Source organism: Elephas maximus, chromosome X (assembly GCF_024166365.1).
Source record: "Elephas maximus indicus isolate mEleMax1 chromosome X, mEleMax1 primary haplotype, whole genome shotgun sequence".
Lineage (NCBI taxonomy): Eukaryota > Metazoa > Chordata > Mammalia > Proboscidea > Elephantidae > Elephas > Elephas maximus.
Window position 1 is genome coordinate 54,505,830 of NC_064846.1, and position 25,789 is coordinate 54,531,618.

Below are 25,789 nucleotides of genomic sequence, written 5' to 3' on the forward strand. Positions count from 1 at the left end.
GAAGGTTGGGTTAGCTATGATGAGGAGTATATGACCTGGGGGTGGGGTGGGGAGTCTCTGGCACACTATCTACTTTAGCCAACGCAGGCCTCAATCATTCCTGTTTCTACATTTTTGCTAATGATTTCGTCCCAGCTTGGAATGCCTGGTTCCTTTTCCTCTTAGCCATATCATGTCTATCTAAAAAAAAAAAAAAATGTCTATCTAAGACTCTCTCAAATCCCACTTTCTCAGATCGTGGCCAGATATGGCTTCTCTTGCCTCTGAACTCCTATTGCATGTTTGTCACTTAGCATTTGAAGATACACTATTTAGTATTGCTACTTAGCTTTACACATATCCCCATACTCCTTATAAGCATCTTGAATTTACAAGCTATCTCCTATTACTTTGGCATCACTCAGAGTACTGAGCACAATAATGGATATATAAAAGGTACTCATTGAATGAATAAATGATTGGATGGATGGATGAATGAATGAATGAATGTGGCACTAGAGCCCCTGTAGGCCTCCTTTAATAATTCAGTATTATCTGCAAAGCTTAAAAGGAAAGGGGTCTGCTTTCCCCCAAAAGATTTTAGCTATTTGTATCCAAAGACCTCAGATTTGTAACTGACAGCTCCTTCCCACTGGTCACTGCTTCTCACCCCCTTCCAATCATCTCCCCCACCACCACCACCACCTTCTATTGTTTCTTCTGTCTTCTGGTCATGATCCAGGATTAGAAAATGGTCTAGCTGTCCTCAGAGACTTACGCCAGCCCGGACTGCTCTGCAGTGCCATGAAGGGCCAGGACTTTTGTTTACAGCTGGGACCATGGTGAGGCAGTGAGCACAGCTGACAGCCCCCTCTGAAGCAAACATCAATCTTCCTCTGTCTTCTCAGCCAAGTTTCACAGACCAGCTCTATTGAAAGCTGGCTGCACCCGCCTTGGTCTCACTGATGACCCATCCACCACTCTGGCCTGGGAGTAGTGGGGTGAATCTCGGCTTTGTACCTTTTAGGAACTGCCCTTGCTCTCTTCTCTGTCTCCAGTTTCTAATCATTTCACCTCAACTTCAGCATCTTGAAAGAACATGTCCTCCTACGTCCCCAGCTCTAAACAGTGCCTCACCTCTACAACCATATCTTCTAACTCCCAGCAGTGTACAAACACCCTCATTTGCTTAGTTTCACAGTAAAAACACAACAGAAAGGAACAAAATCACAGTTTTCAACGTGTAGTTTATGGAGTCTGCCTTCTCAAGACGAGCTGTTGGTTCCAAGTCCCTGGACGTGTGTGTCTGTGTGCACGTGCACACGATCTTTGCCTTCAAACAGCTTCCCCACAGTTTTAAAACTTGAAAATCAGATGGGACCAGAAACCTCCAAAGAATACCCTTTGAAGTCCCGAGTGAGGGCCTCTTTGCATTATATTCTGTCCCTGCTATCCTCCTTCCTTAGCAGCTTTGCCCTCTTCAGCACTCACCTGACGTGAGAATGAAGCCCGGTTATGCTCCTAGTTCTGTTCTCTACTTGCTGGCTAACAGAGTTTTCACCAATTAGCTCAGGCCTCTTTCTGTGGTTTTCAGCTTCCCTGCACTCCCACAAGCCCAAGGGATATGATATACTTCTTTCACTAACAGTGGCTCATTACCACAACGCTTCTTAAGGGGTCTGGTGGAGAAGAACTGCAGGCGGGAGGAGAATTCCCCTTATCAGAGACCTTATCAGAATTCCTAGGGAAGAGGCTTTTTCAAATGAAAATACTCCGTCCCCAGATTTTTACGTGGTATATCCCTACTTTGGGTTTTTGGGATCCCTACTAGAGAGATGGGTGTGCCACGCAACCCCTTGGTTAAGAGGTACTCCTCTAAAGAATAACCCTTGTATGTGCTCTTCCCCAAGACTGACGAAGTACTTTTTTTTTTACAAAAATTCTGTCTTTTTCGAAATGTTTTATTATGGAAACTTTCAAAACTACACAAAAGTAGGAAGAATAGTTTAATGAACCTCCACATGCCCATCATTAAGCTTCAACAGTTTAGATGCAGCACTTTCCAGTATTACTGGTTTTGTCTTGTTTTAATCACATGACAGCTGGTATTTTCAAGACATAGCTTTTGTCATTCCCAGTGGAATGAGGACTGTAGGTTGGAGGTTATAAGCAAAAACAAATATCTCACTGGAAAAAATGGCTCAAGGCATCTTCTTGAGGCAATGTTTGCGTTGTATGAGTCAGTGTATACTGATGGAAATCAGCCCCCATCTCTGCTGGTTGATGTGTAACTTAGATGATTTCAGGTGATCATTCCAAATGAAGTCTGTGGCTCACAAAACCACAAGTTTAGGTAAATTGCATGCTAAACTATTGATTCAAAAAGGGAAAAACCAAGGGAGTATGGGAAAGTCTGGCATCCCAAGGTCAATCAAGGACTACATTCATTACGTTCAAGTAGCGATCTCAGTGCTTTCTGTCATTTGAAGTAACCTCTTTCTGTCAAAAGAATGAGCCAGTCATTCGGGTTTCTGTTACAAAAGGAGAGAAGAGCTAGAAAAGAACAGATACCCCTAAAAGGATAAAGCTTCCTCGTGACTATTCTCATCTTTTGTTCTATCTGCCTTGGGCTAGCAAACCAGTCTGATCCAGACAAATTTGCTGAACTGGTTTTATGAAATCCCTTTGGAATGAGGCAGGTATAAACAGATAAACAAAAAAATCCTTAGTAAAGAAATACCATTTTGCTTAGCCTTAAAGTATTAGGTTTTGTTTTTGACTTTTAAGTTGACCAAACATTCTTTTTAAAATCATCTAATAAGCTAGTCAGAACCAAATGAGAGAATATATATATCGAATTAACCTTTAGAATGGACATTTCTCTCCTACCCACAGCCATGCGACGTGTGTTAGTTATCTAGTGCGGCTATAACAGAAATTTATTTCTTCACAATTTAAGAGGCTAGAAGTCTGAATTCAGGGCACCGGCTCTAGGGGAAGGTTGTCTCTCTCTCTGTTGGCTCGGGGAAGATATTTGTCTCAGCTTCCATAAGCCCCGTGTTCCTAGGTTCCTTGGAGATCCTCGCATGTGTTTCTGTCATCCCCACTTTATGCTTGCTTGCTTCTGTGTCTAACCTGCTCTTTATATACCTCAAAACTCATTAGGTTTAAGACAAGCCCTACACTGATATGGTCTCATGAACATAACAAAGAAAACCCTATTCCCAAATGGGATTACATCCAGAGGTATAGGGGTTAGGATTCCCACACATATTTGGGGTTGGGGGACACAATTCAATCCGTAACAGGACACTGGCATTCCTCCCCACCCTCCAGAACAGATCAACACTGCCTTCCAGACCTTGGAAGGCTCTCTAGGCAAGACAAGCAAGGCCAGCAGATACTGATGGGCAGGCTGCACACTACACAAGGGTGTCCAACTGAGAGAGCACAAGTTGGGGCAGAAATTCATCCTTTGGTGAAGACTGCAACATCGCAGAGAAAGAAAAGCATTTTTTAAAGTATTTCACTGGAGTGGATACCTTTTTGCAATTTATCTGGAGCCAGGAGGCAGGCACATGGTTCTAACTAGCACAAAGGTATTGTATGAGCTAATGGTGGCCTTGAAGATAAACACAGGGTGCTTGGAGCCATTGAGTGTCCTGTGAAGGCTGAGACCATAAATAGCTCTGTCTGGCCTTGGGCCTTGGAGCCAAACAAACATTAACCAAAGCTATCTTTCCTTTCCAGTTGAAAGGGACTGTGAAGACAGTTGTTCAGCTGTAAATTCAAAAGGAAGAAGAGTAAGTTCTATCTTCCGAGGATCTACTAAGAATCGGGAATCTGCTGAAGCTTTTTCCTACAAGTAAGTGGAGGGTGCCGGATTGTATTCACTTTTGAGAGGGTAACATGGCATAATGGGGAAAGCATGGGCTTTGGAGTCAGATGAAGGAGCCCTGGTTGCCCAGTGGTTAAGCACTCAGCCACCCGCTCTGCAGGAGGAAGATGTGGCAGTCTGCTTTGGTAAAGATTGTAGCCTTGGAAACCCTATGGGGCAGTTCTACTCTGTTCTATAGGGTTGCTATAAGTTGAAATTGACTTTATGGCACTGGGTGGGTAGGTTTAAAGTCAGACAGAGAAATCTGAATCTTTGTCATTTACTATCTGAGCAACTTCAGGTAAGTATTTAACTTCTCTGGGCTTCAGTTAGGATTCACTAAGATAACAGATATCAAGAGCTGAGCCTAGTGCTGCCTGGCACGTAGGAGGCATTCAGTTCCCATGCCCTTCTCTGCTACCACCCTGACTCCAAAGTTAACTCATGTCATTCACACTCTTGGCCTTGAAACTTCTCCCAGTAAAGCATAAAGATGGGTCTGCTAGACAGACCTACTGGAGCAAGAGTCAGGAGATGTGGGCCCTGGTGCCAGACACATCCTGTTATAGTACTTTGGGGAAGTTACTCCTCTCAGCTGACCACCTTAATAAAACAGAACACCCCTAACACCTCCGAAAGAAAAAAGCAGAGGAAATCACTTTTCTTGGGCACTTGCCATGAGGAGTGCACTGTGCTAGGCCCTTTTGTTGTTGAGGAAACCCTTGTGGCACAGTGGTTAAGTGCTATGGCTGCTAACCAAAAGGTCGGCAGTTCAAATCCACCAGGCGCTCCTTGGAAACCCTGTGGGGCAGTTCTACTCTGTCCTATAGGGTCGCTATGAGTCGGAATTGACTCGACAGCAATGGGTTTTGGTTTTTGTTGTTGTCGTTAGCTGCTGCCCAGTCATTTTCAACTCATAATGACCCCATGTGACAGAGTAGAACTGACTCATAAGGTTTCCTAGGCTGTCACTATGAATTGGAATCAACTAGACAGCAACCCGTTTGTTTTTTTTTTATCTTTACCAGACCAGATCGCTAAGTCTTTTCTCCTGTGGAGCTGCTGGGTCGGTTCATACCGCCAACCTTTCGGTTAGCAGCTGAGCACTTAACTGTGACCCCACCAGGTCTCCTTAGTCCCTTTTACATACTTTATATTCTCTAAATCAGTGCTATCCAATAGAACTTTCTATGATGGTGGGAATGTTGTATATCTGCACTGTCTAATACAGCCATTGGCTACTGTGACTGAGGAACTAAAGTTTTTAGCTAATTCATGTAAATTTAAGTAGCCACATGTAGCTAGCGGCTACAACACTGGATAGTACAGCTCCCTGGGGGACATAAACATTTAAGCGCTTGACTTCTATCCAAAAGGTTGGCTGTTCAAACCCACTCAGAGATGCCTTGGAAGACAGGCCTGGAGATCTGCTTCCGAAAGATCACAGCCTTGAAAACCCTACGCAGCAGTTCTAGTCTGCACACATGGGGTCGCCATGAGTCGGAATTGACTCGACAACAACAACAAAGATTATGAAGCACGAATATTTTTTACCATTTAATCTATGGTAAAACTGAGACTCAGAAAAGTTAAAGAACTTGTTGAAAGTCACTTAAGTATTAAGTAATTAAACCAGATTCAAAACGTAGGAGTAGAAAGCTTAGTAGGGTAATAAGGTTAGATATACCTAGTATTATCTAGGTTCCACCATTTACAAATTGTATGACTGAGTAAAAAAATATCTGGAACTCACTGTCATCATCTATAAAATGATGACAGACCTCTTGTTGAAATTAATGGGTATAGATCTATATAGTGGGGTCCATACTAGGCTTTCGAGAACTTTTATTCCCTCAGCACTATGATTCCTCCCTTACACATGGAAGAGATTCAGACATAAACTAAAAAAGAAACAACTTCAGGGTAGACAGAGCATTTGGGAAATACAAAAGCAAGAAGGGAAACACTCATGAGCTTTTATGTGATATCCAATTATAGAATGGAGATGGAGAAGGGTATAAAATCATCAAAATATCTCCATTTAATTGATCTGCTTCCCTGCCCTTCCTTGTCTCTCTAGTTAACATTAGCCAAAGTAAGGAAGAGAGAAAGTATTTGTAATGTGTTTTGAGGCCCAGAGACAAGCTATAAATTGAACAATAATGTTAAGGGCTAGGATTGAGAGGCAGATACAGTTCAAATCCTGGTTCCCATATCTGTTTGTGCACTTGGGGAAATAATTTGACACCTCCTGACGGCACTGGGTTTTTTTTTTTACACATTAGTTCCTAATCCAGAGTGTCTCAATAAGCATAAAAAAATTAATTGTTTATTATCTTGCGTTAAATTCTGTAGCACCCTCTAGTGGTATGTGCAAAATAAGCATTGCATTTCTGCCCTCCAAAGCGCTGGTTCTCAAATTTTAGTGTGCATCTGAATAACCTGGACAGCTTCTAATAATACAGATTGCCAGGCCCCACCCCAAGAATTTTTGATTCTGTAGGTTTGAAGTGAGGAGGCCTGGTGGCTCAGTGGTTGAGTGATTGGCTGCTAACCAAAAGGTCGGTGGTTTGAACCCACCAGCAGTTCTGCGGTAGAAAAGACCTGGCTATCTGCTCCTGTAAAGATTTCAGCCTGGTAAACGCTATGGGGGCAGTTCTGTCTTAAAGGTTCTCTATGGGTCAGAATCGACTCAACGGCAGACAACAGGGCTGAGTGGGGCCTGACAATCCGAATTTCTAACAACTTCCCAGGTGATGCTAAAGCTGCTAGTTCAGGAAACATACTTTGAGAACCACTGCTCTAAACGACCCCGGACCGACATACACACATAATGTATATATGATTGATAACTCAAAGAGGAATGATTTTTGTTGTTGGATTTTGATTTTGTAGTACCCACCTAAAAGGGATTTTATGAGGAATAAATGAGAATATCCATGTGAGGTCAACACCGCATCTAAAATATAGAAAGCATGCAAAAAACTGAGAATCACAGAACATAAATCATTTGCCCAGAGTCACAGGGCTATAAAGTGGTGACATAGAGATTAAAAGGTCTCTGGCTCCAAAGACATAATAAAGTTTAGCAGTACCACTGCACATACACACGTGTGATAAAATTGTCATGAGAAAAGATCAGTTTTCAATGCCAGATCCAAGTTTTACCTCAGAGTTTTTAATCTATCTTTACGGACTAAACAGCCCTCTGTGTACTGTTTTGGGGGGTTGTTAACATTTGAGAAGAAGGTGAACAGAAAGGGTAGAATCTTCATCAGCATCAGTGCCTAGTATCATTCATCACTTCCCTAAAAAAAGAAGGCATGGAAGAAAGAAGACAGAGGAATGAGGAAGGAAAAAAAAATTTTAAGGGATGAGGTAAGAAGGAAAGAAACAAGAAAAGCATTTGGATCTTGGGCCATGGTCCCCTGCCTATTAGGGCCATTTACAGAGGTTGGCTTCATTTTCCCCCTAGAAACGAAAGAAAGATATACTCACTGGAGATTGGAGAGTTCAGCAAATCAGAAACACGGGAGGACAAAATCCCATAATTCCAGGGACCAAATAGCCAATCCTTTGCTAGGATTTGGCGACATCTAGTGGCCGACTTGAGAGGTATAAACCTCATCCAGAGAACTTTCTGGAAAATTAATTGTGTGTGTACTCGCTTGAAGGGCACTGTGCTTGGTGGTCAGGACAAAAAGGTAAGAGTTCCTCAGCCGCCACAGAAATTTACGGTCCTTCGTGAAGGGAGAGGCAGTCGTATATTGATTATCCCAGCAGAAAATTATATTTGTACTAGGGGAATTGCGTGCAACTTTGGGGACGAGCGGGGCTAGGGGGCGGGCAGGGAGAAAGGGGTGGGAATGGGAGAGAGGGGCAGGGAGCAGGGAGCTGTCCTGAGAAGGGGGGAAAAGGGACGGGGGACACAATGGAGAGGGGGAAAGGGCGCGAAGGGGGGGAAGGGAGAGAAGAGTCGAGGGATGGGCGGGAGGCGGGGGAAGGTAGGGGGAAGGGCGGGCGGGGATGGGAGGAGGATATTGGGGAATATGAAAGGAGCTGCCCCTTGGAGTTGCTAATAGAGGAACGGGAGGGTTTGGCTCTTGTGCAATGGGGAGATGTGATTTAGAGCAGGATTTTGGCACCGAGCAAAACGTGGAAGGGTCTAAAATTGAGTCAATAGGAGAAACCAAAATACTTCATATAACAGAGGCCCTTTGTTATTATCCGCTTGACTTATTTTCCTTTTTTTTAGAACAATTTTCAAACATACAAAAGTAGAGAACAATTGCTATAATAAACACCCACACACTTATTACCTAAATTTAACATAGTGCAGCTCACCTATAGGTAAACACACACACACTCACACCAACCCCACTCAGGGACACACACCGTGCCCCAAAGCTAAGGGCGCAGGCTGGCGCACACCCCCAGGCCACGCGAGCTCGCCTGCGCGCGCGCGCACACACACAGGCCCCAACGACACGCGCCCGAGCCACCCGCCGCCTCCACTCACACGCATATTAAAAACACCCCCGCCTCCCCCCCCCGAGTTGCGCAAGAGGTTGGGGGGCGTGGCCCCAGGTTTGACCTCGCGCTTCCCCACCGGCGGGAACCTTAGCTCATTTCCGCCGTCCCGTTTCCGCAGGCCACGTAGACACTTCCTTTCCCAGTGTGGCGGGGGGGACCCATAATGCCTCTCTAAAGAAAAAAAAAAAACCTTCTGGTCAAGGGAACTCTGGGTCGTGAAAATAGGCCACGTGAACACTGTGCTCTATAGACTTATGACCCAAAGGCTGTCGCGCTTTTGGAGGGTGGGCTAAGAACCTAAGAGGGCGAATGTGATTGGCTGCAGCTCACAGTAAAGAAGGAAGGTGATTGGTTTGCTCCGAGCCTTAACCGTGAAGAAGCAGGTTACTAGCACCCGCCTTTACTGCGGCTAAGTGTCACTGCTTACGTGGTAGTCCTCGTCCAATCATTTGGTTATAGAACATTCTAAAACTTAGACAAGACGAATGTGATTGGCTGAAGGGCATAAGCCCGCCTTTAGGATGACGTGTCTGCCTATGGATATCAGTTGCCAGAGAAACCTGGCTTTACTATGGCGGTTGGAGGAACGGCAGTGATCACACGTCGGCTGTTGGGAAGAGCTGGATTCTCGTTTCAGGTTTCGGGGTGGGGGTGGGGAGGAAGGGTTGGTGATTTCCCTTTATCCTGTGTATGTATAAGGTATATATATACACATATACAGACAGAATCAGCTACTGGCTTTACAATCGGTCAGAGCTGGTTCAAATTCCTGCTCGCCAACGCCCAGCTCGGGCAAGGCTCCGATTCTTTCTGTATCTCGGTTTCCATGTTTGTAAAATGGTGATAATAATAGTATCTACCTCAGAGACGTGTACGAGGGTTAAGTATGATAGTGCGTATAAGGCGCTCAATACGAAGCCTGGCTCTTGTAGATATTATTATTACTATGGAGATAAAGCCTCACATAACAGAATGAGAAAATATGTATTATGTAAATTCGCTCATTATAGTGCCTTCCCTGCCCATCAACTTCCCTCGAAGAAATTAGAGATGTAAGAGGCGTAATTGTTATCGATGAAACAATACGCCGAGATTTGCTTCGGAATAGGATTGAAATTTTCCAAATTGAAAAGTAAAAAAAAAAAAAGATTGAAAACGAGAGCGAGCTGGAGATCAACCACATGCGATGAGTAGGCCTTGTTTGGTTTCTGATTTGAACACAACTGTAAAACGTTGTTTAAGATACATAGGGAAAATTTGATCACCGACTCGATGTTTTATGGCTTTTAAGAAATTTATATCATTTTTTAGGCGTTATAATGATACTGTGGTTATGGTTTTAAATTTTCTACCTTGTAGCGATATCGACTAAAATATTCACAGATTAAATAATATAATGTCTGGGATTGGCTTCGAAATACGTTGACGACTAGGATTTGCTTCAAAATAATTTCTGCGAAGGGGAGAGCGGAGAGGGCTGTAGATAAAACAAAATTGGCCTGAAGTTAAAAATCGTTTAAGCTGACTGTTATTACTCTGTCTATCTTAGTGTATGTTTGAAATGTTCCATAATGAAATATAAAAAATCAGCTATTTGGTGCTTAAAAAATTGGAGGGGGGGCAGTGGGTGGGGTTATAGATGAAACAAGATGGCCTTCAGTTGGTAATTGAAGCTGGGTGATAGATTCGTGTGGGTTGGTGATACTATTCTATCTAAATTTTTGTCCATTTGATTTTTTTTCCTTCATAAAATGGTTTTTAAATATTAGTTTGTTTAAAAAATAGGTTAAATGTACATGATTTGAAAATATAACCACAAGAAAGAAAAAAATATTTGTGCATATTTATCAGCTTTGGTGTTCTTTGTGTGTGATAAAATGCATTGATTGATGGAAAAGAAAACCGTGGTCTGATATCTTTTTATTTTATGTCCTTTCCTGTCCCCTTCTTTGACCTTCTAGGTCATCATCAGAAAAGCTAAGTTAGTTGCACAGTAAGGATCAGAAGATCTGATCCTGATTACAGAACCATCCCTCATTACAGAATCTTGGGTAAGTGCTTCCCTTCTCCTGGCCTCAGTCCTCAAACAAGATAATACCACATAGTCTTGCTAAATGTCCAGGAATATTTAGAACATTAATAAGCCCTTATCTGGGAAAGGGAAGGATGGAGCTAAACCCTTTGGTGCTTCCAGAGTAGAAAATGGATATAGAGGCCTAAACAAGAGAGGGCTTATATAATCTTGCATCCCTTGATGAAAGATTTTACAAATGATGCCTTATAGTTAGTTCCACAAATCCATATGTTTGTTTGGTTGGTTTTTTTCCTACTTTGGGGTATCCTATATGCAGCATAGTTTAGTGGTTAAGAGCAAATACTGTCTTCCTAAATTTAAATCCTGGTTCTGCCACTTACTCTGTGATCCTGGGCGAGATATTTACTCACTTTGTACCTACGTTTCCTCGTATGTAAAATAGAAGTAATAGTACCAACTTCATAGGATTGTTGTAAGAATTAAATGTAAAGTACCAGGATGGCGCCTGGCACATGTAGGTACTTTAATAATGATTAGTCCTTCTGATACATCCTGTTTTACACACACACTTACACATGCTTCTAAATGCAGTAGATACCTCTCTTTGGAATTGCAAAAAAAAAATTAATAATGTTGGTTTCTCTCCTGATTTTTTAGAAGCAGCGTTACCACTAGAACTGAATTCTGAAATTTTGACTTCTGGCTTGTCCTAACAGTCTAGAAAGGTTTTAAATGTATTGATCACACATATTTATCAGGGTATTCCCAGGAGCTATGACTTTAACATAAGTGGCAACTAGCAAATCACACCATATTCAGTTCGCTGATAGCTTTTATATCATTCCTCCTTTGTCCTCGGTCTAGAAAAAAAAAATAACAAACGGTTACACATGAAGGAGATGTTCCAAGATCCTGAAGAGAGGATTGATATAAATGAAACTGACTTGGTATATGTGCATTTGAAGGTTTAGTCCATCAAACAAGGAGGTGCTATTCACACTCATTTGTGGCACACGCATACACAAAGGTGTTAGCATTTGGAGTCTGCATTCCTGAATGGTTCATCCCGTGCTTGAGGAGATGAAGGAAGGTTTGCAGGCTCTTGACAGCTTCATTTTCTCATGGAGTCACTGTATTTTGCTTATTTTTCTCCGTTCCAAAAGCTAGGTTTCAGAGGAGGGCACTGCCCTGGTGGAAGAGATGTACTAGATGAGTAGACAGATAAACCCTCTACATGAGGCCATTTGGAGAATGATTAAAGGCTAAAGGGAGCAGGGTGTACTGTGGGGCCAATAGGAGGTCACAGAAGGTATCAGTCAGGGTGGCCTGAAATGGAGAAAGCCTTGAGGAAGAAATGGATCTTGACTTGAGCCTCTGAGGTTGGGCAGAACCTAGAAGGAGGGAGGGAAACCGGTCTGAATGGTGCTCCTACAGAGTACACAATAAGCAAGAATAACTAACTGAATAGTTTAGCACTATGTAAGATCCATGGATAAGAATAGCTCAGATTATTATCATGAATTTAAACTATGTATTTTTAATTTAATTTTTAATCAATATGTGAATACATTCTCCTTATAAATTTAAATCTAACAGTAGGCTTAGGTTTTCTTTTTAGCCACCCTCAATTTTCTTACCCTCCCCAGAGGTAACCGTTAACCGGTTTGGTTTGTTTCCTTCTAGATCCCTAAAATGTGTACCTCTTTTAAAGATGTTTATGTATGTATATAAAATACTGTTTTGTGTTTTTCTTTTTACTCAAATATGGTGTCCCACCATAAGTATTGTTTTACAACTAGCTATCTTTGTTCAGTTTCCCTTGGATCTCTTCATGTCCATTCACACAGTTCTATTCGATTCCTTTCACAGTGGCATTCCTTTAACTAGCATGATATTGCATATCATGGATATACCACTTTTTATTTTGCCAGAGTGGAGATTGACAGTGGTGTTTTGCTACTTCAAATAATTCTGCATCAAACATCCTTACATAGTTTTCTTTGTACACATTTACAAGTGTTATTCTAGAACAGTATTTATGTAATTAACCAGTGTGATGCCAGTTTGAGAATAATCAGACATCACGGACAGAACAGATAGCCTAGAAATAGTGATGCCTTTGAGAATTGAGTAATCAAACATGGGGAAGAGAATACCACAAAAGACCCATATACCTCTGGGAATTTAATAAAGTAGCATTTCAAATTACTGGGGAAAGGGTAGACTCTTCAGTAACTGAGATGAGGAAAAGTTCATTGTGTGTTTGGAGAAAAGTTAATGTCTTATGCAAAGATGAATTCTAGATGATTACAGATTTAAATGTAGGAGAAAAACTATAAAAATACTAGGAAATAGTATAGTCAGTGATTTCTTAGAAATTCTTAAAGTAAGACACCACAAACAAAAAGACAAATGGCAGCTTGGAAAAAATATTCCAAAACATAAGCTCAAAAAAACTTAATTAGTAGAAATTAATAAGCAGCAAATAACCCAGCAGAGAAGAAAAAAGAAATTGCCAACGAGCATATGAAAAGATGCTCTGTATCACAAAAATTCAAATTAAAATAAAATGCCTTGTTACCCATTAGATTGCCCAAAAAAAAGAGGTCCCCCCCCCCAAAAAAAAAGATGTTTATCTACGGTTGTCGAGGAGGTTGGTGAAATGACTTGCGCTTTTGCTGGGAATACAAATTGAAACAGTTCTTTTTAATGTGCATTTGGCTTTATCTTATCAAAGTTGTAAATAAGTAAATCCTTTCACCAAACAGTTGCACTTCTGGGAACAGAGTCTTCAGAAATACTTAGTCTCATGCTCTAATAAAGCTGTACTATTACAGCATTTTTTTTTAAATAATGAAATATCGGAAACAACCTGAATGTTCATTAATATGGGACTGGTTAAACTAGGGAACATAAAAATTACAGAGTACGGTGTGGCTGTTGAAAAAGAATGAGGTAGGTACGTGCTAACGTGGAAAGATGTTCGTGATAACATGCTAAAGAGAAAAGCAAGGTGCAGAGCAGTGTGTACACACACTTGATTTTAAACGGGTATTTCTGTGTGTGAATATGCACATAAAAAATTTGAAAGAATGAACACAGGTTTGTTCAGGGGATACATTGGGGTAGGGGAGGGAAGTGGTAAGGGGAGAATGCCCGCATCATTATGTACTTGGTATGTATAGGTATATAAAGGAAAAATTACACAATAAATGGTGCCACAAAATTTAATTACTTGGCAGAAGATAAGATTGTTAGCCAACGTATCACAATAAATTATAGGTGGGTTGAGGAATTAAACATAAATTCGTGAAAATACATTTTAATTTTTAGACTTAAAAATAATGGCAGGAAAAACTACCTGTCTGGCCATATAAGACTTGAGGGGAAAACTTAAGTTCAGACACTGTAAAAGAAAACACTTGGGGAGATATTTACCAAAATAGGACATAGTTCTTAATATATAAAGCTGTCAACCAAAACCAACCCACTGCCTTCAAGTCGGTTCCAACTCATAGCGACCCTATAGGACAGAGTAGAACCGCCCCATAGAGTTTACAAGGAGCGCCTGGTGGATTTGAACTGCCAGCCTCTTGGTTAGCAGCCGTAGCACTTAACCACTACGCCACCAGGGCTTCCACGTAAAGCTATACAACCCAATCCCGTGCTGTCAAGTCAATTCCGACTCATAGTGACCCTATAGGACAGTAGAACTGCCTCACAGAGTTTCCAAGGAGCGCCTGGCGGATTCGAACTGCTGACCCTACTTACATATAAAGCTATAATAAGTAGGTAAAATCACCAAGAACCAACTCCAGATTAATGGGCAAAGGACAAGAGCTGAAATATAAACGACAAAAATATACACAATTTTAAAATGTTAAAACTTCCCTAATAAGTACAACTAAAACAACCCCTTTTTCCTCATCAAGTTCACAGATAATTTTCATGAGGCTACCCAGTGCTGGCCAGGGTATGAGGTGTGATAAGGATATTCTTACACTGTTTCAGAGGTGATTTGGTGACATATTAAGGACCTTAAAAGTGTTAGACCTCTTGACCCTTTAAATCCACTTCCAAGAATCTTGCAAAGGAATAATATGAAATGAGGGCAAAAAATGTAAAAAGAAAAGGGAAGTCTAAGATTTACTATTTTATGAGCTTACCTCTGTTTAAGTGCGTATTTACACTGAGATTAAAGGTAGGAAACTAAAATAAACATTCCAAATAATGTTTTCTCGATTTATGGCCTAACAGAACTGTGCGAAAGAAGTGGAAAAATGTTTGGTGGCTGTTCCCAGTTTTTGCCCCTATTTTCTCCATGTGCCAAATCACCTCCCTTCTTTGATTCAATAGTTGTTAACCCCTGTATATACCCAGGAGCCCTGGTGGTGCAGTGGTTAAGAATTCAGAGGCTAACCAAAAGGTGGGCAGTTCAAATCCACTAGCCACTCCTTGGAAACCCTATGAGGCAGTTTTACTTTGGCATATAGGGTCACTATGCATCTGAATCGACTTGATAGCATCGAGGTTGGTTTTATTTATTTATAAAGCAAAGACTTTGCCGTTGAGTGGATTCTGACTTATAGTGACCCTACAGGTCAGAGTAGAACTGCCCCCTTAGAGTTTCCAAGGAGTGCCTGGTGGATTTGAACTGTGGGCCTTTTGGTTAGCAGCCATAGCACCTAACCACTACGCGACCAGGGTTTCCACATAACATATATAAAAACCAAACCCATTTCCGTCGAGTCAGTTCTGACTCATAGTGACCCTATAGGAGAGTAGAACTGCCTCCATAGAGTTTCTGAGGAGCACTAGAACATGAAACACATAAAATAAGCTCTATAGGATTCTGATGTCACCTTCAAATAGTATTGGAGATGGGAGAGCAACATGAGTTCTAGAGTAAGGGAAGATTTAAAGACAGATGGGACCTGACATGGGATTTAAATGAGAGAATTGGAGCAAAGAGTGGGTATACCAAAGTGAGTAAACAATGTAATAACTACCTGAAAACTCAAGATTGAAACTGGTAGATTCAAAGTTTAAAGTAGCTCAGAAAAAGCAATATTTAAAGCTGACTTCATACCAACTGTTACAAAAAAAAAAAATGTGTCCAGAACATCTGTCACCAATCCATGGAGCAATTGAAGCTTCTGGGAAGGGAGGTGTGCAGTCTAGTGACAGTAGTGAAGCTGTCCAAAAACTTGTATTTCAAGTAAAAAATCCAGTGCCGTTGAGTCGATTCCGACTAATAGCGACCCTATGGGACAGAGTAGAACTGCTCCATAGAGTTTTCAAGGAGCATATTTCAAGTAGGAGCCAGAAATCTAAAGGATGGATCTTCCCTTTTGATGTCTGGCCCTTGGCTCTCAGGTAACTGGGTGGGTGCTTAATGTGCAGGACACTCAGAAAATGAACATTACTGAGACAGTTCTTTAGAAGGGCTATTTTCCTGCCTTTATTCATTCTGGACACACAAACCTTAACCAATGATGCAGGTATTTTTATAAAACAATGTTAGAAGTTTCATTCAACTTGAGATTTCTTATGAACGATAGGAAAATTTGTGGAGAATGATTGAACTCATTCTCTATAAAAAGAGCCAGGTAAAATTCTTTTGTAGTTATACTATGTATGAATATATGCAGTCAATAGCAGGAATAAATAGGTTGACCTGTCAATCGAAATGTTATTGCCCAGTGTGGCTTCCGAAATAGTTCTTGTCCAGCCTGGCAGTACTATTAGGTTTTTTACTCAGTCTATTCTGCACAGGGTCATCTTGCTTTCCTTAGTTGGTATTTACTGTCTTGCTCTATGAAATCTGTGCACCATACTAGCCCCCAAATGGACTTTATAAATTGTATTCATATTACTTGACTAAATTCTCTGATCTCAGATACTTATCCCTTCTGTCCTGGTGTCAATGAATTATTTTAAAAAATTATTTCGTAAGCATGATAGCTTAAATATGATATCTTGATACTGCCTGCTTTCACAACACTGTCTGGTCCTTCACAGATAATAGGAAATAATGCAGATAGGCCAACAGTAATGCAAGGCTCTTAGCAAGGATATATCTGTATGCCCCTGACAGCCAGGTTTCTGATTCTCACAGTCTCCATCTTCACAGATTTTGATGCTGAAGATGGGCTTTGCCCTTTTGTTCCTGCTCAGAGATTTGTGCCCTTTTCAGTTAAAGGATAGTGTTTTCTTGATGAGAGTACCCACACCCCAGCCTCTCTTCCCAATAACTGGCGTTCCTGATTCAGGGCTCTAGTCTTCAAATATTTATCTTTTATTCCCCTTCTCCCCACCCCCCAGGACTTTCCTGATACCTGGCCACATAGTCTTAAGGGGTAGAGATTGACTGAAGAGCTTTTTTTGTGGTTGAAAGCTACAGTTACCAGAGAAACCCAGTTTAAGATTGGCCTATTGGTCTTTCCTTTTTGCTCCCTTTCTGAGAGGAGGTTGTTAGTTGGCATTTAGTTCCAACTCATGGTGACCCCATGTGTGCAGAGTAGTACTGCTTCAAGGGTTTTCAAGGCTGTGACCTTTCAGAAGCAGATTGCCAAGCCTGTCTTCCAAGGTGCCTCCGGTTGGGTTTGAACCACCAACCTTTTGGATAGCTGAGCACTTAATCTTTGTGCCACCCAAGTACTCCTTCCAAAAGGTAACCCCTGTCATCATCATCTGGTACTTGTCTAGTTATTTTTCTGTGCATTTGTACACACTAGTTTAAAACACAGACTGGATTACATGTTGATAAGAACAGGTTGCTTCTTTTGTCTGAGGCCAATCCTTATTTCTCCACCTGTGTTATGTATCCCAAAAGGAGCCCTGGTGGTACAGTGGTTAAGCACTTGGCTGCCAGCCAAAAGGTCGGTTCGAACCCACCAGCCGCTCCTCAGGAGAAAGATGTGACAGTCTGCGTCCATAAAGATTACAGCCTTGGAAACCCAATGGGGCAGTTCTACTCTGTCCTACAGGGTCACTGTGAGTCAGAATTGACTTGACAGCAGTGAGTTTGGGTTTGTTTGGCTATGTATTGCATATTTTTCCATGTCGGTACACAAATCTCTGCTAATTCGTTTTAATGGCTGCACATTCTTCCATAATGGATATATATGATAATTTGTATTACCATTTTCCTATTGAAGAATGTTGAGGTATTTCCAGTTCTCAGCAGCATAAACACCACTGCAGTGAACATCTTTGTGTACCTGTTCACATGTGGAGGTATTCCTACAAAGACCTGTGCTAGCTGTTCAGCCATATCACATTAAGTCTTAGAACAGTCTGTGAAGGGTAGGGATAATTAACCACATTCTGTAGATAAGAACACCAGGGGTTCGAACCAGTTTGGAACCCTGCTGAGAATTTGCATTTCCACCCCAGATACACTGAATCCGAAGCTGCGTTTTAACAAGATCCACGGGTGATTCTTGGGTATAATAAATTTGAGAACCACTGCTATACTAGTGGTTCTCAAAATTTGTCCCTAACCAGCAGCGTTAGCATCACCTGGGAACTTGGTAGAAAGGCAAATTTTCAGCAGTGTTTTCATCCTGAATGAGCTGGTTTGAAGCCCTGGAGAAAACAGGCTAAGTGAGCTTACATGTATGCCCAAGGTCTCACAACTTAAAAATGGTGGAGCCTAATTGAAGTACAGCTCTGTGTGACACCAGAACTCATGTATTTTATCTAATACCTCACTTGTTTATCAAATTATATATTATTTATATGTAAGTATATAAAATCCTATATTATTATTTTCTATATTATTTCATGAAAGTTAATCTTCATTGTAGATACCCACCTCATCCTTCCAGACCATCCCTGAAGATCTATAAGATTCCATCTGAGAAAGCACTAGGAGTTCTTGGAAAGGGAAGAAGGAAGAAGATTATGTAAGTCAGAGGAATTTTTTCATCTGTCAGATCATAAGAATATTAGGACAGTATTTTCCTATCCCTGTCTTTCTAGCCCTTATTGCTGCACATTACACTGTAGATTATCCCTTTCCCTTCATGAAACTCTCAACTTCTTTGGCTCCCAAAATGCCATTCTAATTCTCCTATGCCTGTTCTGATCATTTTTTGTCTCTTCGCTCATCCCTTAAATATCAGTCTTCCCTAGGTTTTCCAGAACTCCATACTTGGCTGATGTTTTTTTTTTCTCTCTCTATCCTCTCTGTATTATTAACTCATAGTTTCCACTACCAACAATATAGTGATTACTCTCAGATGTCCATTTCTGCCTCTGACCTCTCACCTGAGCCTTAAAGTCATGTGTAGAACTACACATCTCACAGTACATCCAATGTAGATCATCTTCTTTACCCTCTAATCCATCTTCTTCTCCTACATGCAGTTTTCGTTTGTTGGTAATACTAAGGTCCTAGTCACCCATCTTTAAAACCTGGGAATCATCATTGACTTCTCCCTCACCAATTTATCCCCTCCTCCAGCAAGCTATCACTGATGGTGGTGTCATGTACCATCTCTTGTTTGCTCCCATAATACTCTGCACTTATAACTGTCATTGTTCTAACCTTGTTTTATAATTGTCACTGTAGACATTTGAATCCCCAGCACCTAGCACAGTACCTGGCCTGAAGCAGATGACTGACTGGATTAATGAATGGCTGAATTACCTGTTATTTTATTGCTGGTTCTAAGCTAACACTTAAAAAAATCAGTGCTGTTACTAATTTATTAGTTACCCAGGCTTGAAATTTCAGAGCCACCTTTGACTCCTGCCTCTCCAGTTACCAAGTTCCATATTCTTCGGTTTCTTTTGACTGTCTCATCACCCTAGTTCAGGCCTTTATCAGCACCTACTTGCACTTAAACAAGAGCCTTTACTGTTGCCTATTTTGCCTCCCGTCAACTAAATTCATTTTCCTTATTTCTTTCATCTGTTCAAAACTCTCAACCCTACTTGCCTTTTATAGTTTCTCATTTTATTCTTTCTCTGAAATTATGTTCCTGTCGTTAAGGGGACATCAAAAATTAATTTATGGGCAGGTCTGATGAGTGTTTGGGTGGGATAAGGGTAACAGGTGACCATGAGGATGGGGTGGGGGGTAGAAAAGTCAGTTACAAATGGTCTTATACAAATCCAGATTCCAAGAGAGTGTGCGTTGTGCTTTAATGCGCCTTGTTGAAGCTGAGTGTGTTAAAGGTTGCGGTAGAAAACGACCAAGTAAAATACTTTATGTATTACAGTGGTTGGAATAAAAACAGGGTTGAATGAGTTCCAGAAAGCAGGGTTCTCAAACTCGTGGACAACAATCTGCAGAAGAAGACAACTTCAAAAAGCCAACTAGAAGCAACATGCAGAGAAGTAAGATGAGAGGGGCCTCCTCAGGAAAGAAGACAGCTGGTCCTCAGCAGAAGAATCTGGAGCCAGCTCTCCCAGGCAGATGGGGGGGTCGATCTGCAGAGAACCCCCCTTCAGGATCCGTGAGGAAGACAAGAAAGAACAAACAGAAGACTCCCGGAAACGGAGATGGTGGCAGTACCAGTGAAGCCCCTCAGCCACCTCGGAAGAAAAGGGCCCGGGCGGATCCTACTGTTGAAAGCGAGGAGGCATTTAAGAATAGAGTGGAGGTGAAGGTGAAGATTCCTGAAGAGTTAAAACCATGGCTTGTTGAGGACTGGGACTTGGTTACCAGGCAGAAGCAGCTGTTTCAGCTCCCAGCTAAGAAAAATGTAGATGCCATCCTGGAAGAGTACGCAAATTGCAAGAGATCTCAAGGAAACGTCGACAATAAGGAATACGCAGTTAACGAAGTTGTGGCAGGAATAAAAGAGTATTTCAATGTGATGTTGGGCACTCAGCTGCTCTACAAATTTGAGAGGCCCCAGTATGCTGAGATCCTGATGGCTCACCCTGATGCGCCCATGTCCCAGGTTTATGGAGCGCCACACCTACTGAGATTATTTGTAAGAATCGGAGCAATGTTGGCCTATACGCCCCTTGATGAGAAGAGCCTTGCATTATTGTTGGGCTATTTGCATGATTTCCTAAAATACCTGGCAAAGAATTCTGCAGCCCTGTTTACTGCCAGTGATTACAAAGTGGCTTCAGCTGAGTACCATCGCAAAGCCCTGTGAGGGTCTACTGACCACTCACTATTAATGTCTGGATATCTGTAAACACTTTTCTTTTTCTTCTTAGTCTTTTTCTTGTATAATTGATGTTCTCTTAAAATTGTTAATGTATCACAGGGCCGCTCTTTAAGTTTGTTTTCTGTTTGTTTCAAACAGAAAATAAAAGGAGCACAAGCTCCTTTTCTCATTTCAAAGTTGCTACCAGTGTACGCAGTAATTAGACAAAGAAGAAACATTCAGTAGAACATTTTATTGCCTAGTTGAGAACATTGCTTGAATGCTGGTGGTTCTATCCCTTTGACACTACACAATTTTCTAATACGTGTTAATGCTACGTGACAAAATGCCCTGATTCCTAGTGCCAAAGGTTCAACTTAATGTATATACCTGAAAGCCCATGCATTTGTGCTTTTTCTTTTTTTATGGTGCTTGAAGTAAAACAGCCCATCCTCTGCAAGTCATCTATGTTGTTCCTTAGGCATTCATTCTATCTGCTCAGATGGTTGAAGGATGGTGATTTGTTTCATGGTTTTTGTATTTGACTCTGATGCACATTCTAACACGGTAGAGGCAATGCATTATTGTGTAGCCGCGGTTTTCTGAAAAGTTGATATTTTAGGAATCGTATTTCAGATCTTAAATAAAATTTGTTTCTAAATTTCAAAGCAAATCATTTGCAGTGTGCCTTTAATGTTACTGAGGTTGATAAAGTCAGCAGGAAGATCTAGGGGAGAATCACAGCAGAGAGCTCTGACTCCAAGTCAAAGAATTTTTCCCTTTTGGGTGTGGTAGCCAAGGCTGTGCCCTGCCAGGCCAGTTCCCCTCCACTCCCCTCTCAGTGTGGCTACTCAGGGTGGGATTGCTTTCTAGTACTGCTTGCAAGAGCCAAACTTGTCCCAGGTGCCCCTTTGCCCCTGTGAGTTTGGTTGGTGTAACGAGACATTTAATGGGTACTCTAACTGTCCCTTACACTTAGGCAGAGCTTTGCTTTTTCTCGCCAGAGGAAGCATGGGCAACCTTTGCTTTTTTTAATCCCCTGGACATAACATTGGGAATCCTAGGCTAGGGGACCCATGGAGGAGGATGGTGTTAGATGCCTATGCTTCTAAATCCCTCTTACGTGGAAATTTCCCAGTCAAACCAAGTTTTATTTTTGTGACAGCGTTTTTCACTTTTGTGAAAAGTATTCCGTGGTTATTGTAGAAATTTTGGAAAACAATAGCAAGAACGAATACGGAAAGAACTGGTACTCAAACTGTATGATTTAAGGAGAGTTTAATAAAGAATTTTTTTCCAAATTGTCAGCAGAGGGGAAGGGTTGTGTTGTTACTTACCCCTAAGCAAAGGAGAGTAGGAAGGGAGGAAAACGGGAGTGGGGCGAGGGGTGGGAATGGTTACAGCTCACAGAGGGTGGGGGGTAATATGCTTTACCTCACTCTTTTCTTCTCTCCGTATCTCCTGCCTGATGTTTCCCTTTGGCCAAACTGGAGGCCAGAGGTCAAGGAAGACATTTGATGGTGTCCATATTGGTAAGCGTCAGGGACACAGAACAGGAAGGAGAGTGGATGGGGGGCAGCGGACAGAGAGAAGATACCCAGCACACAAGTACCTGAAATAGCCAGTTATTACTTTTACCATATATTCTTAGAATTACTATGCATATGTGCATAGATTCGTAATAAAGACCACATAATATTTTTTAACAAACTTGGGATCAGATTACACATATGGTTCTCTAAGCATTTTTCTTCCCAAATTAATATAGGCAAGTCAAGCCTAATAAAACCAGTTTATTTTTAAATGACTTAATAAAAATAGAAAAATTCTGAAAAAGATTAAAGAGGAGTTGCCAGATAGTAAAATTTGTTATAAAAAGTTTATTATGGGCATCAAACTAGATCAGATGAACAGAATGGAAATAACCATATATGTATTTAATACTTACGTTAAACATAAGGAACATTTAAACTAATAGTGAAAGAATGGATTTGTCAAGAAATGGTGGTGGGGAAGATATTTGGAGAAAGAAGGTTTTTTACATTACACCTTATTCCAAAGTATACTCCAAAAGGATTGAAGATACACATTTCTTAAATGCATCCATAAAATTGGCTTGCCAAAAGTGAAGATTTTATAATCTTGGCTCAGGGATGACCTTCCTGAATAGGAGACTATTGGCAGAATACTGAAGGGAAAAGTTGAAAAGATTTGAATACGTCAATAGTTAACTTTATGATAGAACATGAAAAAAGTTATTAGGCAAGCAACACACAAAGAATACTCATATAAAAAGTAGTTAATGTTCTTAAAATGTAAAGCCTGTTTTGTTTTTGTAAAGTTTTTTTTATAATAAGTTAGACTAGGAAAATGAGCCATAGATACAAACAGGCTCATTTTAAAAAGAAATGCAAATTGTAAGTAAACATATAAAATAGGTTCATTTACCCTAGGCAGCAAATACCATAAAATTTAAATAATGAAACATTTATCACTGTTGCAGCCAGACTGGAAAAAGAATACTAGTATGTCTTCTGGCCCCTTGCAATGGGTGCTAGTAAATTATTCACCTAACATGCTTTTAGATGTCAGTATATCAGACAGAGTAGGAGAACCCAACTTAGGGTCTAGGCCGGCTGCATTGTGATCCTAGTATACATCATGTGGTGACTAGACCCATCGTGGTGTCTCATTCCTCCTCCAATCCTGGCCTGCTCTGGTTGAGGGGCAGCCGGGGTGCTGGCCAGTGGCAGACAAAGGGATCAGTAGAAAGAAAGAAAAGGCCTTTGATAATTCCATACATCCTACCAATGACTACGTAATTATCACATATCTCGAACTCTAGTGCTGAGCACGTAGAAGTTGCTCAATAAATACGTACACAATGAATGCAGTCATTCTTGGACTTCATGTCTTAGTGCATACTTTATTTAGAGAGCTGAATTCCTGTTCTCAGATGACTTAAATGATTCAAGCTTTATATTGATGATTGATGGGTGACCAGTTCAGCAGGCTTTGGTAAATCTCTCACCCTTGTGTCCTCTGGGATCTAGGGCCTGACCAACAAGATGAGTTCTTAAGGACTCCTATTCATTTAGGGGACAGTTGTGACATGACACTCATGAAACACTCCAAAAGAAGTTTTGCTTCTTTGTCATTAAAACTTTGAATAAGAGGGCTTGGAAAATATACTCCACCTCTCTAAGTTCTGTTTCTTCATCACTTAAGGGAAATATGGCTACCTACCTCACAAGATTGCCATGGCAATTAAAGAGAGAACCAACATAAACATCACACATCTGGTCCCTAATGGGCACTCAGGGAATTGTTAGTTCCCTTCCCACTCTGCTTCTTCACTTCATTGAAAGACATGCCTTTGACATACTCTACCATAAACATGACAAAAAGGAAAGAGTACATGTGTGGTCTTCAGCACCATTTCTGTGATGTAGAATGAGTTATCTGATGGATAGAGTACAGGGAAAGGAACAATAATACACCATTTTAGTTTTTGGAGTTACCCACCCGATAGAGTTGAAGGTAGGGGGAAACAACCATGCCGCTTAACTATGTGTTTTCCTGTCCTTTGGTTTTAGCTTCTAGGTGCCAAACATCAATAGCTATGGGACCTGCTAAGATCATTCCCTTTCTTCCAACTTCATCTATCAAAGCTGGTAAAAATAGCTAATATTATTTACTATGTGTCAGTATTCTAAGTGGTTTGTATAATATTTTACATAAACCTCACAACAACCCTAAGAGGAAGTAATGTGATTATTACCATTTTACAAAAGGGGCCCAGAGCCCAAGGACACACAGCTAAAATGGCCGACCTGGGATTTGAACCTAGTTAGTCACGCACTTAATTACAATACTATCCTGTCTGAAAAAACAGTACAGGTATGCTAAACTTGAGATGCTATCTGGGAACGTACCCTGATCCTTTGTTCAGTTCAGGTCCTCCTAGAGGTAGACACTAAGACAAGATTAGACATGCAGGAGATTTATTGGGGAAACACCTATAACAGATAAAGGGGGAGAGAGCAGGAGGAGATGGTGAGAGCCTTCAGACCATGATGTGCATCTGACACCCATGAAAGGAGAAATAAAGGAAGTATTGGGCAGGAAGAGCCCCAGATTGCAGAGCAATAATGAAAGTATGGACCAGGCCAATGGGACTCCCTGAACAATAAAAGAGTTCCCCATCAGTCAGAAATGTTCCAGCTCTAGTGGCCCAGCTGTGCTCAGCCATATGTGGCAGTAGTCTGGGAAAAGTATGGCTTTAGCATAAATGTCAGGGTGGATTGGAAGCTTCTTTTGAGGAGATACTGAGCTATGTGACTTCATGGTCACCACAGACATGGTGACTCTTTCCTGGCAGTAATCCACATACTTTCTGCTGACTGGGGCCTAAGCATGTTACAAGGCCTCTGAGCTTCCACACTGCCTCTCTAGAAGGGCTCCCCCTCTTAAGCACTGTCTCCTAAGAGCCTGGGGATGCTGGTTAACAGAGGGCTCTCTCTCCAGGGCCCTAGACCCTCAATGCTTTCTGCTCTGGAGCTGGACAGCCAAGTTTGCTGCTTGGACATGTGATAACGATACCAGACTGAGCAGAGAGGTAGTGAGGGACTTCACCGGACTCTGAGAGAAGGGGCAGTCCCTTTTGTTCCAACCCCAAGTTACCGGTCAGACCCAGTTCAGACAACTGCTTGGTAAGGACTATCACAACCAGTGCTTCCAGTTAGGAAGCTTTGGAGCTTCATCTTCTCCCCTACAAAAAGTTCCCCGAAAGAGAAAGGGAGGAGGGAAAGGCTCCTACCTGCAGCAGGGACAGTCCTTCTCCAGGTATGTCTGCCCAGGGCAGCCTGGCCTAGGTGGGCTTGGTGCCTGCTGCAGGCTGGAGCAGAAACACCAAGGTCAGACACACCATGGAGAGGCTTATGGCTTCGGGGAGCACGTCCACATCCTGCCTAAGCCCCAGCAATCTTGAGTACCAGGGGGATGCATTCATCCTGTTTTGTGTAAGGGCACAGTGAGCCCCTCGAACCTTATCTCACTCCAGCCAGACGTCCAGCCCCAAGAGCATCCATCAGGCTGAAGCAACCTTGAAGAATGGTTTGGAGACATGAAGAGACACATCACAGAGTGAAAATAATAAAAACAAAACAAAGTCAAGGGCACAGAGCTTGTTCTTTTGTGAGCTGATCGCAGAAACAGAACTCTGAATTTTTTTCTGATATGTTTTACTCA

At 41.6% G+C, this 25,789-nt stretch overlaps 2 protein-coding genes across 5 annotated transcripts in view; one reads left to right on the forward strand and one right to left on the reverse strand.

Annotated features, from left to right (window-relative positions):
- PLP1 (proteolipid protein 1) overlaps positions 1-8,644 on the reverse strand; it is a 123,899-nt gene extending 115,255 nt beyond the window's left edge. For both annotated transcript variants that reach the window (XM_049871954.1, XM_049871955.1), the window contains exon 1: positions 8,451-8,644. The gene's annotated coding sequence lies outside the window, so the exon portion shown is untranslated. The remainder of the gene's footprint in view (positions 1-8,450) is intronic.
- The window catches only part of MORF4L2 (mortality factor 4 like 2), a 30,217-nt gene continuing 11,897 nt past the window's right edge, over positions 7,470-25,789 (forward strand). Inside the window, exons 1-4 of one of the 3 annotated variants that reach the window (XM_049871953.1) lie at positions 7,470-7,560; positions 10,351-10,440; positions 18,236-18,334; positions 19,655-21,737. In XM_049871953.1, the coding sequence (XP_049727910.1) occupies positions 19,679-20,545 (867 nt within the window). In that variant the 5' untranslated portion in view covers positions 7,470-7,560; positions 10,351-10,440; positions 18,236-18,334; positions 19,655-19,678 and the 3' untranslated portion in view covers positions 20,546-21,737. Of the gene's footprint in view, positions 7,561-8,861; positions 9,027-10,350; positions 10,441-18,235; positions 18,335-19,654; positions 21,738-25,789 lie in introns of those variants that run through there. The other 2 variants (XM_049871952.1, XR_007515814.1) reach the window with 2 other exon arrangements.